The following is a 26,369-nucleotide window of genomic DNA, read 5'->3' as shown; positions in this document are numbered from 1 at the left end:
TATTACTACTTGTAATATTTATTACTACTTTTTTAGCAATATTTATTACCACTTTTTAGAACCAGCCAGTCCCACACTGATATACAAACTTTTGTTGAGCGAGGTATTTTTTGGTAAAAAAATCAGATTTTGTGGCGCTGGGACGTACACCATATATATAAAGGTGCTTGCATTTAAATCACTTTAAAGCTTTGAAAGCTTCAATTAAATCTTTATTGAAGTGCCTATTACAAAGTATTAAATCACTTTGCATGCTCAAAAAGCGCGCGTTTAATTAGGCTCAATTGCGGATTAGAGATACTTTTAATGCGAATAATAGATACCTAAATTGAGCGGAAAAGTGCTACTAGACTTCTCACCTATTTTACGATTTTACAGTTCTTTTATTTCGCAAAATTGGCGAAACCGTTTTCCGAAAAATAGGTTACCAAAGTTGTCTCCTAATTTTGTACATTTTATGTATCTAATTTTCGAGCTATTTGTACCAAGGCGCAAATTTTGGGGTATACCTCTGCGGTGTAATGTGAAATGATCAGCACCCCTAAACGAAAAACGACCAAGCACCCCTACCAGTAGATCTTGTCAATTACATGTTAATTGTCCTAATTGCATCATACCAGTGCAATTCTATCCATTGAAGTTGTACCCAATGCCCTTATACCCAATGACAGTTTACCCAATGACCTTTCATGTTTTCGTTCCTTGATTCGAATATAAATTTGCAGTCGTTATTACAAGGAAATTTCAAAACATTTAAAGGGACAATATAATCCCATGTTCGGTTGTGATAGTTGTTTCACGTCAAGTCCCACGGGGCCTTTTTCATATAGTCGGCTAAATGGTAGTTCTGAAAATGGCAGGTTTCGTATAATGGCATTGATTATAATGGCTTTAAGTATAATGCCATTGGATGCAATGGCCTTTGGTAAATTTTCCTGACACCGTAGATCTTAATCAATTAAGCGTTAGTTTGTGGAGTCTTGAGGCGACGGCAGTGCAAACAAAAATGCCAAATATGATGTCTTTTATGATATATTTTACGATATTCTATTGTTTAGTAGTAAAAAATGTCGCCATATTGTCGCCATATCCTAAACTGTAAGATTCTTCTGACAAGTAATAAAATAATTTCTGTGGAGATAGAATTCATTGAGGAGAACTTCAGTCTTCTGTATCTGGACGTACGACACAATGAAAACCAACTAAACAGCGGAGAAGTGACTGCTGGGAGCTACATTTTTTTCAGTGTGCTATTAAGTTCTTTTTCGATTGAAGCAATCATTTGAGCGCATCATGGGAGTCCGCATCCTTCATAAGTTGACGCCCCGCTGTGAGGACATTTAGAGCCAGTTGCGTGATTAGTAAAGTTTTTTTTTTAATTTTAACGGCCGCGAAACAAACTCGAGCGGCAACATGATGGCGATTTTTATGGCATACCTATTCGTTTTCTGCCTTTTGTAACTTTGTAATTACTCAAAACGCAGAAGTTGTTGCACCAATTTTTTCTCATTAAAAAGCTGTTCTGCCGAGACGTTCTTCATCGATAAAAACTTAAGAGGTCGCCGGCCTCTGTAACACAAAAAACGTAAAAATGTAAGAAATTTTGCAAGTTGTGCAAGCATAGATTTAGTTAGAATCATTTTTTAAGAAGTAGCAGGCTAGCTAAACTAGGTCAAAATGCTCGATCTCTAAAAAATTTCAGAGTTTATAGGGTTATTTTAATTTTTTTCTCAAACAGCAATTTAAAAGCAATGTTATTTTTTTTGATGGAGCCTTGTACAATCCGAATTGAAGGATATGGCAATTAGCAAAAGTTTTCTAAGTTTTTCCACTTTTAAGCATTTTGACAACGAGGCAGTTTTTGATGCAGTTTCAATTTTGAAAAAATAAAACCTTCAGAAATTATCATTAATTTAACTAAAATTCAATAAGACTCTTTTTAACTTAGAACATTGTAACATTTTTTTCAACAGTTAACATTTTTGACAGAGAAAATTCATCTTATGTCTCTGTAATTGAAAAATCTGATGTGATTGACACTCAGAATTCTGAGTTATTTTGATTTTTTCCGAGATAAAAAAATGAAGGCTTTTGGCTTTTGGAGTTTGTGTTAGGAATTTTTTCTCAAATCAATTTATAGTTTTTTCGAGTTCTGTTTTAATATTTTTAAAAATATCGATTCCTTCAGCACAAATACTAAAAGTGGATTCTCGACTTTTCAGAAGCATAAAATGTTAAAAAATAAACTTCTGAAAGTTCTGGGCTAAAGTTTTACTGTGATTCAGTTTCGTAAAAAAAGTAACAATTCCAGCTTGGGAGCAATAAATAGCTTCAATTTTTTTGAAAAAACTTGACTTGGATTTTATTGTTCAAATTGATCATTTCGAACAGACAAATACAAGACCTAGAACTTTGAAACTTTTTTGTTCCGCTCCCACTTTAATGGGGAGGGAGGAACTATATACTCAAATGTGTTTTTTTATTGAGTCAATTCAGTCCGATCGTTATATTCATCGTAAATAGTTGTGGGTGGTAATATTAGAAAGCACCTGCATTCTAAAACTTGGAATTAAGAAAAAATTTACTTTGTTTTTTTTTACAGGGAGATATCGAGGTTTACATTCTTGTGAATATTCGACAGTTTTGATTGATTTTTCTGTAAATTTCGTAAAAATTTTTTCAAATTTGCTATAATCATTCAAAATAATTTAAAGTTTTTAACGTTAGAGTGTTTTGTTTGGCCGTTAGAGATGAAAGAGTTTTGCTGAGTGTTTTGATTGGTGTTTTGTTCGGCTAAAAATTCTGGTAGCTCAGTGTTTTTTCATAAAAATTGGCACGCAATTTGTTTTTTTGATCCATTTGTTTGAATTTGTTGAAAGCAGAGCACTAGAAACCACTACAACAACCTCTTTAAAATACAAAAGAGTGCTAGATGAGGTTTGGCGCCTTTTAAATGTCTTCTTTAATTATAACTTTGTAATTTTTTGCGAATTTAGCTAATTAATTATACGAAATTTATCATTGTGTTTTTTTTCAACTATGTCACTTAGCAATTGATCTCAGTCACACACGTTTGGCACAATTAGGTGGTTTCTATGTGTGCAGGAGAATTAGTGTTATGTTTGATCTCGTAATGGATCCTTACAATCAGAAATAATAATTTTTTTGGGCGCTGCCTTTTTTTCAAAATATTTTGCTTTTGCTGTTTTTTAGTGGTAATTACTGAAGACGTTTTCAGTTCACGGCTCAAATAAAAACAACTCCCATTTACAAAAAAATGAGGCCGAATGTTGATATATTCTGTTTACAGAGAAAAGCAAATGGTTTTTATGGCTTTGAAGAGGAGTTTCAGTAAACTCCAAATGAATTCTTGTGTTTTGCCTTCAATTGTTGTTGTTTTTGCAGTCTTACTACTAAATCTAACTGATCAAAGATCCAAAAGGCCTCTTGAAGAGTTTCGTGTGAACCTAACAAATGCATTTTTTGTTCTCTAATGTTTCTTGTGACATTAAATATATTTGTTTTAAGCAATGTTCAGTAAATTTCTCTTGTCAAATTTTTAAACACTTTTTCTGTGAACTTATAGCTGGCTCTTAATGAAAACAGGTCGATTTTTCATGCAAGATACAAACTAATCTCTGTGGCGGTTTTTTATAATAACGGCTTCTTGGTTTTGGTACTACGAGTTTTCATACAAAGTTTTGTCATTTTTTTGCATAATTGCCCACATTTGCTGTTCTTCTGTGTTTTGTTGGAAATCGATCTCATTATTAACAATCCAACTGTTGATGAAAATATGCAGTTGAAAACCTTCTTTGTTTTATGGTTTTACGGGCTGCGACACCGTTCTCATGCATAGTTTGGCAAAGTTTTTTTTGTCCTGTTTTTGTTGTTTTTTTTGTTCTATGCCATATATTGGGTAATTAAAGGTCTCATGGGCCAATTCTATACATTCAAATGACATTTATAACTGATATCGGTGTATAGCAAATGGTTCTAGTGACTTTCAATTATTTTTTTTCAAAAAAAATTATATTTATTCTTCAACATTTCTCTTTTTGTCCTTGTTTTCGTCAGTTTTATGTATTTTAAAATCTCGTATCATTTTCGTAACTTGGTTTCATTTTTAAGAGATATCGTTTTTTTATATTGAGCCAAACTTTAATTTCTTTATTGGTCAAACGTCCTGACTTATGTCTTTATTTCTTTGACAATTTGTTTTAGAAGAACTTTGTAAGTCTTAGATACCTTTCAATGTTTGTGGTTGTTTTGGTTGTCATGTTACGATACTACTTATACAAAGGAAACTATGATGTTTAAAGGAAAGGCGAGTCAGGATTAAAAATTCTTGCGGTAAAAATCTTCTAAATTTTATGTCTTCAACACTGGTTTCGTTTTGTTTGTGAAATTTTTATTAGTTGTTTGTTTTTAAAAATATATGTTTAAAAAAACAATGGATTTTTGGGCGCTGCCAACCTTGTTTCTATTTATTTGTAGCCTAGTATCTCTATATACAACTCTTATGCACTCAACTACAATCTGCGGTCTATAACGGTTTTAATTTCCTCAAATGGTCTGTGTTCTTGGAACTACGAGTTCTAAAAATTTTTCGATTTTTGAATATTTGTACATTGTTTGAGGCTGCTGCTTTTTTCACAGAATCATATTAATGAGTGGTTTTGTTGCCTTCTGAAAGAACCTAATTCAATTTTTTTTCAGTGAGCTGCTTTTTAGTTTTGTTTTGCCTGTATTTGGCGTTCTTTTTGAATTCGTATGACATATTTTGGATAATAAAAGGTCTTAATGACTTTTTATGGAGGTACAAAATAGTCTCTCTATAATTTCAGTTGATACATAATATTTTTAATCTGTTTGACATTAATTTTCTTCAAAGAAGCGACGTTTTTTTAAACTTTGCCTATTTGCTCTTTTCTTGTCGACTTGTTACCAAGTCGCATTGAGGAACAGTCCCATTTTTTTTCTATTTTTTTCTCTACTGAAGTACAGATTCATTTTCTAGTATACACTTTATCTGATGTCATTTTGATGTGGTTATTAATTGTTTTGTTTGAAAAAAAAGGACAACAAGTTTTAGTGGTAATTATTATTTGTAATTATTTGATTTGTTTCGCTGTATTTTCTGGTAGTCACAATAATGACAGGTGACATCTGCCCTCTAAGGTGGATTGTTTTTTTCAAGTAGTGGTTTGTTGAACGATATGTTAATGTTTTAAATCCCTTCCTCATTTAGTGGACAATTAAGTTAAGTGAAAAATGTTGATGAGCGGGGTCGGAACATTATTTGCGAACGCTCATTACCGAGCCTCCTTGCTATATTTTTTCCAATCAATCCGTTATTTTTTCACCAATCAAGTCTACTGCTTTTTCGGTTTGTTCAAATTACTGGTAAGCACTTGGATATCAGTGCTTTCGTAGTCCAAATTTCACCAAAATTGGCATTTTTTGAAACGAAGATAAGCGAAAATAACCATGACAAAACCTGGTTTTCTCTCACTTTACCATGAATTTTCAGAATAGATCTTCGTTACATTAATTATTAACTCAATTCACTATTATTTATTATATACATCATTTAGCCTACTTAGAACTCACACTTTTACATATGCAATCTATTCATGATAAATAAAAATCACAGTCATTCAGTGTCAGAGGATAGTTTCTGTTTCATATAATAATTACTGTCCAGCTTCACAATATGCCGGAGGTGGAGGTTGTACGCTGTCAATCAGAAATCGGTCACCATTTTGGGTCATGTTGCCATGTGAATTAACTTCGTGCCCATTCTGCACAGGTGGTTGGTCTTTTCTGCCACCAGAGGGAGGCGTGACCTCTATTTTTGGTATTTTCTGGTTCTCTTCGTAAACAGTGACATCATTCAGCTCCATTCCTTTGGAGACATATTTGGCCTCAGATGTGATTCCGGTGCTAGATGATCGATTGGAGCTCAAACTGTCTGGGATTTTGAACCGTCGTCTGAATATGAGGAAGCTGGAATGAACAAAAAAATGTACTACAAGACCCTATGAAAACCCCACAGTTGTAAACCTTGTGTTATTATAGCACTTTATTATCTAAAAAACAAATCTTGCGGCTTATAAATAAACATTTTCAATTCGATCGGTTTCAAAGCGTTCAAAGACTTTCGGCAAAATCTTCACTACCAGAGATCTCACTTCTAACATCTTAGAAAAGTCACCCCAATGAGTCCTCAGTGTAATCCATCGTTCAAGATTATGCACCGGCTATTTGATTTTTCGTTTTGGAGAAAAAATTAAAACTGTTCTTACAAAAATCATGAAATCATAAAACATATGGTTCCAGAAATATCTTACACCAGAGAAACTATTATAGCCACTGCTGCAAACAGGCCAAACAAGATTCCAATCACAACTCCAGCCGACCCTTCATCGTCACCATCGTCATCTTCATTGGTCTCCTCTACTGGAACAGTATCTTCGTTTTCTTGTAATCGTGACGTCACTTCAGTCAAAGTTAGGTCACGATTTCTCCACTCAAATTTAGCCTTATTATCCGAAGCATACGACTCAAACGAATTAGTGTAGTTTGCTTCGGCTCCTGTTATTGTGAACTCAACATCCAATGATCCACACGATGCCGAGATTATTTCGATCACAGCAGAAGCAGGGATTTCGTTTTGTAAGTAAAGCTTCAACGCGTTTCCAAGTTCGGATCTCTCGCTATCAGACGTTGGAATAAGCTCTGTGCAGTTAGTCAATGTGGGATCAAACTCGAAAACTAGTTCATAAACAACCGACGAAAAGTTGATGGAAGCCGTCGTAGCCGCAGGGGTGGTTTGTGTTGTATTGTTGACAACTTCGGTGCTACCCGGAGAGGTATTGTTGTTTTCGCTACCTGGTGTGTTGTTTACACTGCTAATGGTGGGCTCATTGCTAACAGGTGGCGAAGTTGTGCCATTATTTTCATTATCGCTCGTTACAGTGGACGAAGTGATTTCTTCCGTGACTGAATCTGAATTGTTTGCAGAGATTGTGCTTGAATCGTTTATTGCGGGGGTAGATGTACCTTAAACACAGCCATTAACAGATTTTGGAGCTTGATTTTTGTTTAAGACGTCTCGCATCGTCCAGTATACCGGTTGTTGATTATTACCGGTGCTTCCTTGCCCAAAAAAGACAATTAATTTAAGACAGTAAAGACAATTTAGAGTGTGCAACGCAAATTATCTGTTGATGGTATCCACAAGACCTGAGGGAAATGTTTATCTAGAAGTAACTTCGCATATCGGTGAAAGACCTATTACCGAGAACATCGAAAACTGTAGCCTGATGAAATCTTTAGCAAACATGCATTGTCGGCTTTGCCAGGCTTCATCCCAATCGTTTCGTATTTTACTTTTTTAATTTGAATTTTAATTGACAAAGTTACTTGGTTATAAATATTATTGTTTTTGATAACTAAAGCAGTTTATGAAATCAATCAACAGCTGATGATATTCATGAATGACTAATTCTCTTCTTTTCACATCAACTCGCGGAATGCTGCAATTATTGTTCCGACCCCTCTTGAGGGGGGAGGAACTATATACTCAAATTGTTTTTTTTTGTTCAGACAATTTTGGCTGATCGATATATTCATCGTAGAGAGTTGAGACTGGTATCATTAGAAAGCTTGTCCAGCGTAGCATATGGATTTAAAAAGATTTTTTTCATTTTTGCTTTTTACAGGGAGTTATCGAGGTTTAATCCATTGAATTTATTCACATTTTCCGGAATTTTCGCCAATTTTGGACTAAAAATCGCCATTTTTGCAAAAATTTGTTAAAATTTTTTAAAGAAAGTGTTGTTGATTTTATTTTTAAAGACAAAATATTTTTTTATTCAATTTTTTTGTCAAAAGTTCTGGCCTACTATGTCAAAATTCAGACTTCTTGATCAAAAACAGTACGAAATAAGTTTCTTTAGTCCACTTTGTTTAAATTTGCGAGAAGTACACAACCAAACACCACTAACACAATCTTTGTTGACTCCAAAAGGCGGCTAATTCTACGCCAAATTCCGTTGAGAGTGCTCTGTAATTAAACCATTGCCGTTTTTTGCCAACTTTACTCATTGATCATCAAAAACTCGGCATGTATTTTTTTTTATTTTTAACTAACAAAATGTCTATATCTATAATCTATAACATTCAAAAAATTAAATGTTCTTAATGGACAAAAAGCATTAGCAGGGCTAATTTTGGACCAATCTTGGACTGTTACAATTCAAAAAAAATTCGGATTGTAATCAATCGGTCTTTTTTAATAAAAAAAATCGATCTTTCTTATATTATTTTTATAACAGAACATTTCAAATCAAAGCTCACTCCTGATAGGTCCAATTGCTTTCCTAATTAGCTCCAAATTAGTCTGTCTAGTTTTTTACTTGAAAGCTTATGATCGTTTTCACTTTTGAAGGTATTTGTTTTTTAAATAATTAATGCCTTATCCAAATTTGCCTCCATTTTTCCGTTAATTTGGTCAACTTGTAGCTGAATGTCAGCATTGAAAAAGGCTTCTTCTTTCTACTGAATTCAAATTCAGTCTTTATTGCGGTTTTACGCCTTAGGTTATCATTTTCTGGCATTGATACTACTTGATTTCATATTTTCTTTAATTTTTAGGTATTTGCCCGTTTTTCACGTTTTCTGGTTTTGTCACATTTTCCGTTATTGACAGTTCATATATCACATTATTGGCGTTCAAACTATAACACTATTGATAACATTATAATCTTTAAAGATATAGATTATGGTTTTAACGACTTCGACACTACTTTCTCGAAGAAATTAATTGAATTTTTTAATTGTCTTTAACTGTCGTTTTTACTTTGTCTTTTTAGTCGTATGAAATTTCCTGTACAATGACTTGGTTTCATTGGTTTTCCATGGAAGAAATGATGAGCCGATATTCTGATATTAGTAGATAGCTGATGGCTTTCATGACTTTGAAAATAATTGTTTTCCAAAATAAAAAAACTCGTTTTAACTTCGCAATTTTGTTCCTCTTATTGTCTGTTTGTTACCTAATCTCGTTAATTACGTTCTCGTAACCCAAATGCAGAGATCGACTAATAATAAGACTTTATAGTTCTAATTGGAGATCCAATATTGACTCTTATTACACGGCCCAGCACCAAGTTTAAGTCAGGATAACGTTTTCTCATGATTCCAGTTAGGGTCTTTTTTAAATCAAAGTTGGGCACAGTCTTTTCACATGTGTCAAGCAAAAATCTTTTTATGAACACATTTGAGTCGACCATGATCTCTTCATAAGTCGGGAAATGATTTTTTTGACTTTGGTTATATTATCTTTTTTGCAATTTTCTCTGGCGTGGATGACAAATGATCTACCAGCAAAATCAATCTAGCATTGTAAAAGGCAATCAAACATAAGAACAGTTTGAGTTTGACCAAGAAATGTTAAGTTTGAGTTCTCGAGATAAATTAGTTGTCAGATGTAGGTAGGCTACATTTCAATTGCGGCTGAATGTTAAAATTACTGTAGAAATAGTTTTCTTTCAATAAACAATGAGTTCAGTGTCTTATTTTACAGTCACTTTGGTTGCAAAAGTTTGGAATGTTTGATATTTACAATAGCACAGTTCTTATTCGTTTGATATTTACAATAGCACTGTTTCCAATAGCACACTTTTCCACCTTCAAATTTTTCAAAGGTAGAAAAACTTGAAAAATTTTGTCAGCTGACCAAACTGTATGCAATAGCAGTCTCTTGAAATGGATGTAAAACTATTGGCTAAAGCATAAATTATTTTAGTCAAGCTAAAGTCTAGCATTACAATTTGGTCATACTAAAGTCCAACAAAAAAAATTTGGGTCCAGCTGAAGTCAAGCAGCAGAATCGTGGCTCGAGCTGATGTCGATAAGAACACTAAAGTTGAGCTTAAATCTTTATGCACTATTTGAGTCGAGCATAGCCTTTTCATAAGTCGAGGCCTGAACCTGGAAGGCTAAGATTTTCCATGATTTCAATTTGAGCCAACGGACCCACACAATCGGTTTCATATTAAAATAAATTGCTATTAAATTTCAACTCGATATCTATTATCTAAGATCTCATAAATTCCATCGAAAAACTGTGGTCCAATTAATTGTGGCTGTGTTCGGACAGTTGCTTGCGTTAATCTACGTTGCTTTGCTATTAACTTTAAAATAACTGTAATCATTAGTGTACGCACTCTTAACGTTGGTCACAGTTCCCTCGTCTGCTTCCTCAGAAGTTGCATTGTCATCAGTAACCTGAACGGTTGTTGAAATGTCTGTGAACGATTCATCTGTTGCTGTTGATTCATTGCCCGAAAAGTCATCACCTGTTGAGTTGTTGTTGCTAGAACTGTCAGGAGTTGTTGAAGCATTTTCAGGATCATCTGCCACGGTTGTGTCATCGTTACTAGCATCAGTAGAAGCTTGACCATTCTCCGAGGTGACGTTACTGTCAGTTGAATTTTCCATCGTTGATTCCCCAGTTGTCATACTCACTGTAGATGACGTCACTTCTGTTTGATTGTCATCTGCGATTGTCTCATCCGCGGAAGTGTCAGTAGTTGTTTCCATATTTTCTGTTTGCCCACTTGTCGCTTCAACTTGCTCAGTAGTCGTGCTTTCTTAAATTACAAATATTCGAAAACTGATGCTGTGTTGCATGTTTTTTTGTCTTATATCGCCATTTGTTCACTTTACTACACTAGCCTCATTAAATCTGTGCCATAGTTTGGTATTTACTCGAAAATTTTTCAAAATCTATGCAATTGTTTAGATATTAGAGTGACCATGTCCCCAATTTTTATCATTTTGAATTAAGATTAGTTTTTGGTCAATGGTTGTATGGACAATTTGGGGATTCAGTTTTTCATGCAGTCTCAAAAGATATTTGGTCAGACTAGACCCATTTGGGTCTCGGATGGGAGCTTGGTGCAACCCTAGAACAAAATTTGGCCATCAACTTTGGCTGTGCCACGTTTGGTGTTCTGATGACGGCTAATCGAGTTTGTGATCCACAAGGTCCCCGGGCCGAGGAATTTGGCCAAAATTATGCAAGATCAGCGGCAACTAGCGTTGACAAGTCGGAAAATTTACCGCAACTTTCTTACATAATTTTGCGTTGAATGCGTTGAATTTAAAGACAAAAATTCAACGCATTCAGCGCAAAATTATGTAAGAAATGGCGGTGAATTTTCCAACTTGTCAACGCTAGTTGCCGCTGATCTTACATATTTAGCGTTGAATTTAGCGTAGATCTTACATATTTAGCGTTGAATTTAGCGTAGTTCTTACATATTTTTGCGTTGAATTTAGCGTTGATCTTACAAAAAATAAACGCGTAGAACTCTGGGTATGGGACTCGAACCACTGACCTCCTGCTTACTTGTCGCCTCTTTGACCATTGCGCCACCGTACCTTGGTTTCCTTAAGAGCCGCAATCCTTAAAAAGCGTACATCTTACATATTTTGCGATAAATTTAGCGTAGATCTTACATATTTTGCGTTGATTTTAGCGTAGACATTACATATTCTGCATTGAATTTAGCGTAGAACTTGCATATATTTCGTTTAATTTAGCCTAGATCTTACATATTTTTCGTTGAATTTAGCCGAGATCTTACATAATTTCAACGTATTCAACGCATTTATCATGTGAGAAGTACTGGGAAAAATTTAAAATTTTTTTTAAGTTTTGAAAAAAATTTGAATTCCTAAAATGGTCTGAAATGGTTTTTGCACCGTAAGAAAGCAAATGGTTATTTTTTGCTTACTTCATTTTTCTCAATTGTGCAGTATAGGGGTTGAAACAGTAAAAAATTCATTTTTTGAAAAATAACTTGAAAAAATTGAAATCTTCAAATGGTCTGAATTGGATTTTGCACTATAAAAGAGCACTGAAAAAGATTTTTTTCTGACTTCTTGTTACTCACCTTTGGAGTATAGGGTTCGAAATAGTAAAAAAATTAATTTTTCGAAAAAAAACTTGAAAAAGTTTTGAAATCGTAAATGGTCTGAAACGGATTTTGCACTTTTTGAAAAAAAACTTGAAAAATTTGAAATAGTAAAATGGTCTCAATTGGATTTTGCACTATAAAAGAGCACTAAAAAATGGTTTTTCTCTGACTTCACGTTTCTCACCTTTGCAGCATAGGGGTCGAAACAGTGAAATTGATCTTTCGAAGAAAAACTTGGAAAAGTTTTGAAATCGTAAAATGGTATCAAATGGATTTTGCACTATAAAAGAGCACTAAAAAGTGGTTTTTTTGCTTCGAAGTGAAAAGACTTCGCTTTTCTCACCTGTGAAGTATAGGGGTTAAAACAGTGAAAAAATTGACTTTTTGAAAAAAAAACGTGAAAAACTTTTGAACTCATAAAGTGGTCTAAAATGGAATTCAAAAAATTCAACCTTAAATTTGTAAGATCTAAGCCAAAATTCTACGCAAAATATGTAAGATTGGTGTTGAATGCGTTGAATTTATGTAAGATCTACGCTAAATTCAACGCTAAATATGTAAGATCTACGCTAAAATTCAACGCTAAATATGTAAGTTCTACGCCAAAATTCAACGCAAAATTATGTAAGATTGGCGTTGAATGCGTTGAACTTATGTAAGATCTACGCTAAATTCAACGCTAAATATGTAAGATCTACGCTACAATTCAACGCTAAATATGTAAGGTTTACGCCCAATTTCAACGCAAAATATGTAAGATTGGCGTTGAATGCGTTGAATTTATGTAAGATCTACGCTAAATTGAACGCTAAATATGTAAGATCTACGCCAATTTTTAACGCAAAATATGTAAGATTGGCGTTGAATGCGTTGAATTTATGTAAGATCTACGCTAAATTCAACGCTAAATATGTAAGATCTACGCTAAAATTCAACACTAAATATGTAAGATCTACGCCAAAATTCAACGCAAAAATATGTAAGATTGGCGTTGAATGAGTTGAATTTATGTAAGATGTACGCTAAATTCAACGCTAAATATGTAAGATGTACGCCAAATTTCAACGCAAAATATGTAAGATTGTCGTTGAATGCGTTGAATTTATGTTAGATCTACGCTAAATCCAACGCTAAATATGTAAGATCTACGCTAAAATTCAACGCTAAATATGTAAGTTCTACGCCAAAATTCAACGCAAAATTATGTAAGATTGGCGTTGAATGCGTTGAACTTATGTAAGATCTACGCTAAATTCAACGCTAAATATGTAAGATCTACGCTACAATTCAACGCTAAATATGTAAGGTTTACGCCCAATTTCAACGCAAAATATGTAAGATTGGCGTTGAATGCGTTGAATTTATGTAAGATCTACGCTAAATTGAACGCTAAATATGTAAGATCTACGCCAATTTTTAACGCAAAATATGTAAGATTGGCGTTGAATGCGTTGAATTTATGTAAGATCTACGCTAAATTCAACGCTAAATATGTAAGATCTACGCTAAAATTCAACACTAAATATGTAAGATCTACGCCAAAATTCAACGCAAAAATATGTAAGATTGGCGTTGAATGAGTTGAATTTATGTAAGATGTACGCTAAATTCAACGCTAAATATGTAAGATGTACGCCAAATTTCAACGCAAAATATGTAAGATTGTCGTTGAATGCGTTGAATTTATGTTAGATCTACGCTAAATCCAACGCTAAATATGTAAGATCTACGCTAAAATTCAACGCTAAATATGTAAGTTCTACGCCAAAATTCAACGCAAAATTATGTAAGATTGGCGTTGAATGCGTTGAATTTATGTAAGATCTACGCTAAATTCAACGCTAAATATGTAAGATCTACGCCAAATTTCAACGCAAAGTATATAAGATTGTCGTTGAATGCGTTGAATTTATGTAAGATCTACGCTAAATTCAACGCTAAATATGTAAGATCTACGCTAAAATTCAACGCAAAACATGTAAGACTGGCGTTGAATGCGTTGAATTTATGTAAGATCTACGCTAAATTCAACGCTAAATATGTAAGATCTACGCTAAAATTCAACACTAAATATGTAAGATCTACGCCAAAATTCAACGCAAAAATATGTAAGATTGGCGTTGAATGAGTTGAATTTATGTAAGATGTACGCTAAATTCAACGCTAAATATGTAAGATGTACGCCAAATTTCAACGCAAAATATGTAAGATTGTCGTTGAACGCGTTGAATTTATGTAAGATCTACGCTAAATCCAACGCTAAATATGTAAGATCTAGGCTAAAATTCAACGCTAAATATGTAAGTTCTACGCCAAAATTCAACGCAAAATTATGTAAGATTGGCGTTGAATGCGTTGAATTTATGTAAGATCTACGCTAAATTCAACGCTAAATATGTAAGATCTACGCCAAATTTCAACGCAAAATATATAAGATTGTCGTTGAATGCGTTGAATTTATGTAAGATCTACGCTAAAATCAACGCTAAATATGTAAGATCTACGCTAAAATTCAACGCTAAATATGTAAGTTCTACGCCAAAATTCAGCGGAAAATTGTGTAAGATTGGCGTTGAATGCGTTGAATTTATGTAAGATCTACGATCAAGCGTAGATCTTACATAAATTCAACGCATTCAACGCCAATCTTACATAATTTTGCGTTTTTTAGCGTTGACACCTCGGCCCGGGTCTGACAAACTTTGGCCGTAATCCCCCCTCTGGTCTGATCACTCCGATATTGGGTTGCGGGCCTCAGCTTAGATTGATTTATGGTGTAAAAGTTGTTAATTCAACAAGTATGCTCGGCAATGTGCGTTCTCACATCAAGTTCCGACCCCGCTCATCAGCTTTTTTGGCATAAATGTCTACCAAATGAAGGACAGATAGAAAAACCCCAAAAGTTCAAGTATTTAAAAAAATGTGTACGAACAAAAAGATCGCTGCCAATGCTGATAGCTTCGTGGAGTAAAAATGCCGCATTAGATTAATAAGATCAGCCATCATTATGAAAGCAAGTCAAGACGATCAGCAAAATCAAACAACAATAACAACAAACATTTATTACATCCAGAACTTTACGTCCAATTTCTTAAAAAAGAACTTATTGCCAAGGTCAAAATTGCGTCAGATAAAACGGAAACTAAACAAAACAACCTGTCCTTTACTAGAAATGATATGAGACCACTCCATAATAAGCCTTTGTAACAATTAGACAAAAAAAAGAAAAAAAAACAGCGAAGTTAAAAAAATTGGCTTAAGTTTTTAAAAGCAATTAGCTTCAAAATAATGAAAACCAATAGATAGCAATTGAAGATATCCGTTATATTTATAATCAAACACGCCTTTATATGAGGGCTTTCATACCTGCCTTCATTCAGTTTTTATGCGGTTACAAAAAGAACAACAAATAGAGACAACAAACAAAATTCAGTTAAAACTTGTGAGAAAACGCTGTCGAACGCGTACAGGCATATTTGCCCCCCCGCATTGAGTTCAATAGAGCTTTTCTTGAACGCCAATTTTTTTGTATTCGAGCTCTCTTCATTGAGAATAGGTATTAAGAAGACATAAAAGAGAAAAAAAGGCAAAATTATGTAATACTTTTGTATTTTTCGAAAACAATTAGTTTCAAAGTCATGAAAGCCATTAGCTATAAAAAGAAAAATTTAAATGGATTCATGTTTTGATCCAACAAAAGCGCTTGAGATCTGAAAATTTCAGATAAGAATATGTCTTTAGTCTCCAAAAAGAACGTCCAAAAATTAGTTTCTTTTTTTTTTGCGAAAAACCTGTGTCAAAGCCAGTAGATTCATAACGAACTCTTTTGAAACATTAGATTTTGTACAATTGCACCTTCACTTGATGAAATTTTGCCATTTGTGACCTGTAATAAATGAGACTAGGGAAGAAATAAAGACAAAAGAACAAAAGTTACAAAAATGTTTTTGTTTCAAAAAAGAATAGTTATCAAAGTCATGAAAGCTCTCAGCTATATACTGAAACCAAAATATAAGCCCATTAAATCCAACAAAAAGGCCAATGAGACCTGTAGAAAATCCAGGAAATTTAAAACGATTAAAAAGACAAAGAAAAAACGAAAGTTAAAATAAAACGAAAAAAAAACTCAATTAAATTAATCGAGAAAGGCTGTGTTGAAGCCGTTAAAACCATAACGCATGCCTCGAAAGAATTTATATGTTCAATTGTGCCTTGTTTTGAGCACCAACAATGTTTTACGTGAACTTTCAAAATTGTGAGAAAGTGAAAAAGCGGGAAAGAATCGTTAAAAATTGGCCAATGCTTTAAAATAAAAAAATATGACATTGAAGCCAGAAATTTACAACTTAACGCTGAAAAAACGTTAAAATTTAATTCAGTAGCCAGGTGAGTAAATAGAAGCATTCAGACACAATGCTACAAATTGTCCAAATCAAGAGTAAAATAATGGCAAAGTTCAATAAGCCATTGTTTGTTGAAAAATCGAACAATTTTTAAATTCAAAACCACCAAAGTTTCACGAGCAAAGAAACTAAATACCTTAATTGGGAACTAATCCAGTTGGACCTATCAACACTGAGCATCGATTTGAATTTTTCTTTCTTCAATTAACATGAAAAAGATAAGTTGAGAACGATTTTTTTTTAAGAAAAGACCGACTGATTACAATCAGAGTTATTTTTGAACACACAATTCAACACTAAATATGTAAGATGTACGCCAAATTTCAACGCAAAATATGTAAGATTGTCGTTGAATGCGTTGAATTTATGTTAGATCTACGCTAAATCCAACGCTAAATATGTAAGATCTACGCTAAAATTCAACGCTAAATATGTAAGTTCTACGCCAAAATTCAACGCAAAATTATGTAAGATTGGCGTTGAATGCGTTGAACTTATGTAAGATCTACGCTAAATTCAACGCTAAATATGTAAGATCTACGCTACAATTCAACGCTAAATATGTAAGGTTTACGCCCAATTTCAACGCAAAATATGTAAGATTGGCGTTGAATGCGTTGAATTTATGTAAGATCTACGCTAAATTGAACGCTAAATATGTAAGATCTACGCCAATTTTTAACGCAAAATATGTAAGATTGGCGTTGAATGCGTTGAATTTATGTAAGATCTACGCTAAATTCAACGCTAAATATGTAAGATCTACGCTAAAATTCAACACTAAATATGTAAGATCTACGCCAAAATTCAACGCAAAAATATGTAAGATTGGCGTTGAATGAGTTGAATTTATGTAAGATGTACGCTAAATTCAACGCTAAATATGTAAGATGTACGCCAAATTTCAACGCAAAATATGTAAGATTGTCGTTGAATGCGTTGAATTTATGTTAGATCTACGCTAAATCCAACGCTAAATATGTAAGATCTACGCTAAAATTCAACGCTAAATATGTAAGTTCTACGCCAAAATTCAACGCAAAATTATGTAAGATTGGCGTTGAATGCGTTGAATTTATGTAAGATCTACGCTAAATTCAACGCTAAATATGTAAGATCTACGCCAAATTTCAACGCAAAGTATATAAGATTGTCGTTGAATGCGTTGAATTTATGTAAGATCTACGCTAAATTCAACGCTAAATATGTAAGATCTACGCTAAAATTCAACGCAAAACATGTAAGACTGGCGTTGAATGCGTTGAATTTATGTAAGATCTACGCTAAATTCAACGCTAAATATGTAAGATCTACGCTAAAATTCAACACTAAATATGTAAGATCTACGCCAAAATTCAACGCAAAAATATGTAAGATTGGCGTTGAATGAGTTGAATTTATGTAAGATGTACGCTAAATTCAACGCTAAATATGTAAGGTGTACGCCAAATTTCAACGCAAAATATGTAAGATTGTCGTTGAATGCGTTGAATTTATGTAAGATCTACGCTAAATCCAACGCTAAATATGTAAGATCTAGGCTAAAATTCAACGCTAAATATGTAAGTTCTACGCCAAAATTCAACGCAAAATTATGTAAGATTGGCGTTGAATGCGTTGAATTTATGTAAGATCTACGCTAAATTCAACGCTAAATATGTAAGATCTACGCCAAATTTCAACGCAAAATATATAAGATTGTCGTTGAATGCGTTGAATTTATGTAAGATCTACGCTAAAATCAACGCTAAATATGTAAGATCTACGCTAAAATTCAACGCTAAATATGTAAGTTCTACGCCAAAATTCAGCGGAAAATTGTGTAAGATTGGCGTTGAATGCGTTGAATTTATGTAAGATCTACGCTCAAGCGTAGATCTTACATAAATTCAACGCATTCAACGCCAATCTTACATAATTTTGCGTTTTTTAGCGTTGACACCTCGGCCCGGGTCTGACAAACTTTGGCCGTAATCCCCCCTCTGGTCTGATCACTCCGATATTGGGTTGCGGGCCTCAGCTTAGATTGATTTATGGTGTAAAAGTTGTTAATTCAACAAGTATGCTCGGCAATGTGCGTTCTCACATCAAGTTCCGACCCCGCTCATCAGCTTTTTTGGCATAAATGTCTACCAAATGAAGGACAGATAGAAAAACCCCAAAAGTTCAAGTATTTAAAAAAATGTGTACGAACAAAAAGATCGCTGCCAATGCTGATAGCTTCGTGGAGTAAAAATGCCGCATTAGATTAATAAGATCAGCCATCATTATGAAAGCAAGTCAAGACGATCAGCAAAATCAAACAACAATAACAACAAACATTTATTACATCCAGAACTTTACGTCCAATTTCTTAAAAAAGAACTTATTGCCAAGGTCAAAATTGCGTCAGATAAAACGGAAACTAAACAAAACAACCTGTCCTTTACTAGAAATGATATGAGACCACTCCATAATAAGCCTTTGTAACAATTAGACAAAAAAAAGAAAAAAAAACAGCGAAGTTAAAAAAATTGGCTTAAGTTTTTAAAAGCAATTAGCTTCAAAATAATGAAAACCAATAGATAGCAATTGAAGATATCCGTTATATTTATAATCAAACACGCCTTTATATGAGGGCTTTCATACCTGCCTTCATTCAGTTTTTATGCGGTTACAAAAAGAACAACAAACAGAGACAACAAACAAAATTCAGTTAAAACTTGTGAGAAAACGCTGTCGAACGCGTACAGGCATATTTGCCCCCCCGCATTGAGTTCAATAGAGCTTTTCTTGAACGCCAATTTTTTTGTATTCGAGCTCTCTTCATTGAGAATAGGTATTAAGAAGACATAAAAGAGAAAAAAAGGCAAAATTATGTAATACTTTTGTATTTTTCGAAAACAATTAGTTTCAAAGTCATGAAAGCCATTAGCTATAAAAAGAAAAATTTAAATGGATTCATGTTTTGATCCAACAAAAGCGCTTGAGATCTGAAAATTTCAGATAAGAATATGTCTTTAGTCTCCAAAAAGAACGTCCAAAAATTAGTTTCTTTTTTTTTTTGCGAAAAACCTGTGTCAAAGCCAGTAGATTCATAACGAACTCTTTTGAAACATTAGATTTTGTACAATTGCACCTTCACTTGATGAAATTTTGCCATTTGTGACCTGTAATAAATGAGACTAGGGAAGAAATAAAGACAAAAGAACAAAAGTTACAAAAATGTTTTTGTTTCAAAAAAGAATAGTTATCAAAGTCATGAAAGCTCTCAGCTATATACTGAAACCAAAATATAAGCCCATTAAATCCAACAAAAAGGCCAATGAGACCTGTAGAAAATCCAGGAAATTTAAAACGATTAAAAAGACAAAGAAAAAACGAAAGTTAAAATAAAACGAAAAAAAAACTCAATTAAATTAATCGAGAAAGGCTGTGTTGAAGCCGTTAAAACCATAACGCATGCCTCGAAAGAATTTATATGTTCAATTGTGCCTTGTTTTGAGCACCAACAATGTTTTACGTGAACTTTCAAAATTGTGAGAAAGTGAAAAAGCGGGAAAGAATCGTTAAAAATTGGCCAATGCTTTAAAATAAAAAAATATGACATTGAAGCCAGAAATTTACAACTTAACGCTGAAAAAACGTTAAAATTTAATTCAGTAGCCAGGTGAGTAAATAGAAGCATTCAGACACAATGCTACAAATTGTCCAAATCAAGAGTAAAATAATGGCAAAGTTCAATAAGCCATTGTTTGTTGAAAAATCGAACAATTTTTAAATTCAAAACCACCAAAGTTTCACGAGCAAAGAAACTAAATACCTTAATTGGGAACTAATCCAGTTGGACCTATCAACACTGAGCATCGATTTGAATTTTTCTTTCTTCAATTAACATGAAAAAGATAAGTTGAGAACGATTTTTTTTTAAGAAAAGACCGACTGATTACAATCAGAGTTATTTTTGGAATGTAACAGTCCAAGACTGTACCAAAATCAGCCATTTTATTGCCATTAGTCCCATATGAACACTCAAGTGTTTCGAATGTGATAGACCTAGATAATTTGTTAGTTAAAAGACCAAAAATAGATGTTGCGTTTTGATAAGCACAGAGTAAAGTTAGCAAAAAACGGCAAAATTTTAAATCCGGAATACTCTCAATGGAAATGGAAGTAATAATAGCTTCTTTTGTAGTTTAAAAAGGTTGAGTTAACTATTTTTGGGTGTGTATTTAAAAAAATACAGATTTTCTGAATTTTGAATTATTTAGCCTGATAATTTGAAAAATTTTGGACAAAAAAATAATCAACAATACTTTTTTGTCTTCAAAAATAAAATCAACAGTACTATTTTTAGCAATTTTTACATACTTTAGCAAAATTGGCGAAATTTATGGCAAAAATTCCGAATAATGTGAATAAAAATAACGCAAATCTGACTAATAATCGCAAAAATAAATGTTGCGTTTTGATAATCACAGAGTAAAGTTAGCAAAAAACGGCAAAATTTTAATTCCGGAATACTCTCAATGGAAATGGAAGTAATAATAGCTTTTTTGTAGTTTAAAAAGATTGAGTTAGCTTTTTTGGGTGTGTATTTCAAAAAATTCAGATTTTCTGAATTTTGAAATATTTAGCCTGATCATTTGAAAAATTTTGGACAAAAAATTAGTCAGCAATACTTTTTTGTCTTCAAAAATAAAATCAACAGTAGTATTGTTAGCAATTTTTACATACTTCAGCAAAATTGGCGAAATTTATGGCAAAACTTCCGAAAAATGTGAATAAAAGTAACGCAAATCTGACTAATATTCGCAAAAACTTAAACCACGATAACTCGCTCTACAAAAAAAAATTCGAAAAAATCTTTTCATTCTATATTCTACTCTGGGTGGGCTTTCTAATGATACCACTCACCACTCTCTACGATGAATATATCGATCGGTCAAAATTGTCTGAACAAAAAAACCCAGTTGAGTATATAGTTCCTCCCCCCTCAAGGGTGTCGGAACAAAAAACGCCCTAAAATTTACACGAGGAACTTCAATCAGTCTAAAGCTACAAAACTCAAGTTGCAAAAGTTGAAACAGTTTGAAGATAACACCCACCTTGACTGCAATTGAACTCATCTGTCCCATCCTCGCAGTCTTGAACACCATCACACATGTAGTCCAAATGAAACCTCTGGAAACTGCTGTTACACTGCATGCAAAAGGCCTCATCACGCCCACCTGGAAATATACAGACATGCGAATCGAATAATCCCGACCAGGATGTGATCAAAAATGATCTCATTCATCCAGACGGAAATCAGCCATAATTACAGTTTTACTCGTCCGTCTAAAAAGCCACACCCTCTTGTGCGTTTTTAATTGTCGTGGGTACTTGAACCAACTAAACCTCAAGGATGTGATCAATTACTCAACCGATACACCATAGCTCTGTTGAAGTTGCCACTTTGTCAGTTTTAAACACGCAGAAGCGTCCCTCCCCGGCAGTTCTGAAATCTTAATCACTTAAGAACTTATAAGAGACAGGTTTCATTCAGAATTTTATGTTTAGAGCTGGTATATGAATAACTTTATTCGCTCAGATGTAAAAGTCATATAAAATTTTTGTAAGGATATGATATATCTCTATTATAACTTTTTTTCCAGATCTTGCTAATTCCATTGAAATCTTATAATTGAGGGATTTATTATTTAAACTCAACCTAAACAGTCAAACAGTCCATCACAAGCAGCATATCTTGTTTTCGTCTCTCCATCTTTGCATACGAACAATGGACCCATCTCCAAACACCCCTTTTCTTCGTCAGACCCATCCGGACAATTAGTCTGGTTGTCACACTGGGAATGCTTCGGAATGTAACTGACTCCATCGTCACACAGAAAGTATTCACAGTTCGACTCGTCGTATCCATTTTCGCAATTCGGAGTTTTGTCACACAATTGACCGCATATGATGTGGAAGGTTGAAGAGTTTGTGTCGTCTGCGTCGCATGAGAGAAATTCGTACCGTGCTGTGCACATGACTTCTAAACATAAAGGAAAATGATGTAAAAAGAGAAAAAATAGCACACAGGAGACAGAATATGTGATATCATGAGAAAAATTACTTTTTAATCTTTTTGCGGTCAAAATGTATTGGTAACTTTGGCTTGACGTATGTTCTTGGTACATAGTTTTACATTGCTTAACGTTTTCAGAAGGATAAACCTATGATTTTTTTGAAAAATAACCCTGTTGTTGAAGCCCAGTGCTCAGTTAGAGAAAAAGAGATTAACTTTTTTATGGTAAAATTGAATCAGAGCTATTAAATCAAAGCATTGTTACGATCGCGTGGGTCATTGTCCCTTTGTTTTTTATCATTGTTCAGCTGTGGCGGAAGTTCAATTGTCACCGCGGAAGTTCAATGGTAACTTTATTCAATTCAGGCAGGAACCTGGTTCAGTAAATCTTACTGCTGACCATTATGACGAAATCATTGGTATGTTCAGTTTTCCTTAGGAAAGATAACGATGAAAGCCCTTAGGTTTTCTCTTCCGTATCGTCGGTTGGTTCCGTTTCAATTGTAAGAAATTGTCGGTATGTTCGTTACTTCAACGTAAAAAATATTTGGTTTGTTCGGTTTTAAAACATAAGAAATCGTCGATGTGTTTGGTATGTCAGATTTGGGATTTTCCGTTTCAAACGGAAGAAACCGAACATATCGAAGCTTTCGTATGTCCCAGAACACACATACCGACAAATTCTTACAAAAGTCCCTTTCAATTATCTTTGCCCTTCTAAGTTGCTCTAATTTAGTTGGCCTCTCTCACTATCAAGCAAAATCCAAAAGCTAAAAATTGAACAAAAATCCGGTTGAGAAAATTGAAATAGAGCACCATTTTTTTCAATCTTGTCTCACAAATTTTCGTTTAAGCCAAAAGTATCAAAAATGAGACTTTTTAACTTCTTAATTTTTTCCCTTTTCGATTTCAATTAAGGGGTAAATTTAATGATGAAGTTTGCTCAACTGATTTCTGAATACATATCTGAGCATAAATCCTAGAATTTCGGGCAAATAGGATTTATATTCTAACATTTACTTCTAAGTGATATTGGAACAAAATCTTACTAAGGGATCAAATTGTTTGGCGAGCGTGCATTACAAGCTTTTGCGTCTTAAGAAAAAGCATTTCGGGTTTCTACAATAATTAATGATGTTACCTGGACAGCCAGCTTCATCAGTACCATCCGGACAATCCTTCACTCCATCACAGATGAAGTCGCGATGGTATCTCTCAATTCCAGTCTCACACTGGTAACAGATCTCGTCACTCGAATCATGGCAGTCTACTCTACCATCACATGTATAATATCTTGCGATTGTATGTCCAGGCGCTGTTATATTTGAATCATAGTAATCATATCGGTATACGTAATCAGTGCCTTCGTGGTCGTCACAAACGAAGCGGGGGTAGAAATCACAATAGAGCTCGTCACTTGAATCGTGGCATAAAGCGTGGTTATTGCAGATACTATGTCTGGAGACAAAGTTACCGTCCAAGCATTCGTAGTAGTGACAGTTTCCTTCTTCGTCGCTATTATCGCTACAATCATACCTCCCGTCACAAAGAGAGTAGCATGGTACTTCTTCAACACCATTGGCGCAAGTGAGATTTCTGACCGTAGAACAGAAGAGATCTTCATTTCTCCCTAAATGGAAATATCCGGATATTAAGTTGGTCAAAAGTTGGTCTGTATCATTTTTGAAAGAAGGTTAATCACCATTGAAGAAAGTGATGAGATACTGCTCTATTTTCTATGTATTAATTATTTGCAACGAATTGCAAAAATTTATTGTTCATTGAATGTTTGATTGAAGAAAAAATTAGTTTCTCAACCCAAGAACAATCCAAGAATTGAGACCGATTGTTATCTTAGAGCAAGATTTTGCAAGATTCTTGCATAAGATGGTTATCTTGTTAGATCTTGAAACATAACCATTCAAGATCCACTGAGTTAGTTTGAGCAATTGATAAAATATCTGAAGTCATTTACGCACCACGGGGACGGGTAATATGGGTAAAAATGTCTTCTACAAGTTCTCCTCTCCGCAGTATGCAAACCTGGAAGTGCTGCAAAGAAATGTGCTCGTTTTTGCTTAATGATTTGCCTGACATATTGAATAGTTAAAGAAGAAAACAAGGTCTGAGAGTTTTTGTTCTTTTGATTGGGTGATGCTTCAAAGTACTCACTCTGAAATTTTAACCATAAAGTTTCGCAAATTCACTTCTTGCAACAATCGTGGAGGGATTTTTAAAACTTGCAAAAGAATGTGCTTGGTAGCAAGTTTTCCTGTAAGTTGGCTCCTGAGATTCTTTCAAGATTTTGATTTCTCCGATCATTGGGCAAACTACTTTTGTTTAATAACCTTCAGGTTTCACTTAAACGTTGTCAATTTTTTCTCACCTTTTCTGAAATCTTCTATGAACGTGGATGAGTAACAGAAAGGTAAGCTTGCAAGGAAAAGCATGAATACGGTCGTCAAGGCGTTCATTTTGAACGAAGATTGCATTCTTAATATGTTTATCAAACAGGACCGAATTATGGATATTTAGTCATATCAACAAAAGAAACGAGGCAACATTTATTTTTAACCAGAGCCCTAATTTGTGTATATGGATGCAATATCTTTCCGCTATTGGCTTGGTAGAAAAGAATCGACAAATAAACAGGTGTTTTGGCTTTTAATTAACGCGCTATAACGAATGATCCCACGGTTGCATTGTAAAAATGATCAAAAGCAATTGGAAAAATTTGAAATGGTTAATCATTCGTTCTTTTACCATACAAATAAAAATGTGCAGCGTTATGTGACTTCAATGAAAGCAATTAATTTTACATAAACGATAAATAAGATGAATGGCGAAATTTTGTTTCATTAGATCTAGAAACTTTAAATAATATAAAATTAAATTTTCGAAGCGTGAAATGGGGAAGATATGCTTAAAACTGATAGAAGATATTAGAAGATATGGGTGAATAATTGACAAGGGTTTGTGAAACTCTGAGAAAACAGGAGACAGACAGAAGAAGATAATTGAGAATGGGAGATGGGAGTGAACAAACGTTTCAACAAGGGCATCAAACTTTGCTCAAAGAGGAAAGACACTAACTCAGTATCTCTGCTGGTTTGTTTACAGAGCTGTATTTACAAGAAACCCATACTGCCTGTAAGCTGATGAAATCTAAACAAAGTGAGCGAGCAGAGCATTCGTGGATAGAAGCTTCATTGGGAAACTGTGATTACTGCATCCAGAATTTCGAAACGTCGCTTCTCTTCCGGCTCCTTACAATTAAATGATAATCGTTTTACCATAAATTTAACCCTATTGTTTCAACCATGATTTTTGTTGCTGTCTTTATTGCCTTATAGAGTCAGTGCCAATGATTTTAAAAGATCTGGATAGTCACTTTAGAGATCACCTAATTTTTTGTCAAAGTGTAAAGAATGTTATGCACGAGTCGAATATTTACTGATTTTATCAAAACTTTAGCCTCACCATTTCTTCTAAAGATTGTTTTAGAGCAATCGCTTTCTTTTTCGTGATTAACACCAAGCTTTTTCGAAAAACTGATACGAACCATTGTTGTGTTTTAAGGTCGATTTTCAAAGAAAAGAGCATAGTTATATAGATCTAATTTTTGGCATATTTTAAGCATATGAAAAAATGATCTATGATTTCCTAAATCCCTAACTTACTGACCCCACTATAAATGTGAAATTTTGTTGAGTTTTTTAATCTTTCTTATTGAAAAAAGATGAGTGATGCGTTGGGGGACGGATAAAATATCAAACCGCTAAATTTTCCTATATTTCTACATTTTGTGTTTTAAGTTGTGAAAAACATTTCAAGTGTGACGATTTAGAAGCAAGTGAAAAGAAAAATGATTGCGTTTTTTGTCCTCAATAATCAAGGCATTTCTCAATGCAAACAGTCAACTTT

At 33.8% G+C, this 26,369-nt stretch overlaps 1 protein-coding gene across 1 annotated transcript; it reads right to left on the bottom strand.

The window, feature by feature from the left end:
• Positions 1 to 5,541: 5,541 nt before the first annotated feature.
• LOC142342773 (uncharacterized) lies at positions 5,542 to 25,264 on the bottom strand. Its single transcript, XM_075394327.1, has 7 exons — positions 24,832 to 25,264; positions 23,587 to 24,075; positions 22,089 to 22,412; positions 21,484 to 21,606; positions 10,236 to 10,661; positions 6,354 to 7,065; positions 5,542 to 6,009 (listed from the first exon to the last, which is right to left on the bottom strand). Exons 1-7 carry the CDS (start codon positions 24,935 to 24,937, stop codon positions 5,697 to 5,699), a joined length of 2,493 nt encoding a protein of 830 aa, XP_075250442.1. The 5' UTR covers positions 24,938 to 25,264; the 3' UTR covers positions 5,542 to 5,696.
• Between the last annotated feature and the right edge of the window lie 1,105 nt (positions 25,265 to 26,369).

Source organism: Convolutriloba macropyga, chromosome 7, assembly GCF_964194025.1.
Source record: "Convolutriloba macropyga chromosome 7, txConMacr16.3, whole genome shotgun sequence".
Taxonomy (NCBI): Eukaryota; Metazoa; Xenacoelomorpha; order Acoela; family Convolutidae; genus Convolutriloba; species Convolutriloba macropyga.
The sequence above is the reverse complement of the archived record's forward strand: the minus strand, read 5'-3'. Positions and strand labels throughout refer to the sequence as shown.

Excerpts from the sequence above, each read along its gene's own strand:
- LOC142342773 (XM_075394327.1), bottom strand. The coding sequence starts at position 24,937 with ATGCAATCTTCGTTCAAAATGAACGCCTTGACGACCGTATTCATGCTT. Across the intron at positions 24,076-24,831 it reads CATAGAAGATTTCAGAAAAG|GGAGAAATGAAGATCTCTTC; the intron begins GTGAGAAAAAAT and ends ATTTCCATTTAG. Across the intron at positions 7,066-10,235 it reads AACTGTGACCAACGTTAAGA|GTACATCTACCCCCGCAATA; the intron begins GTGCGTACACTA and ends GCTGTGTTTAAG.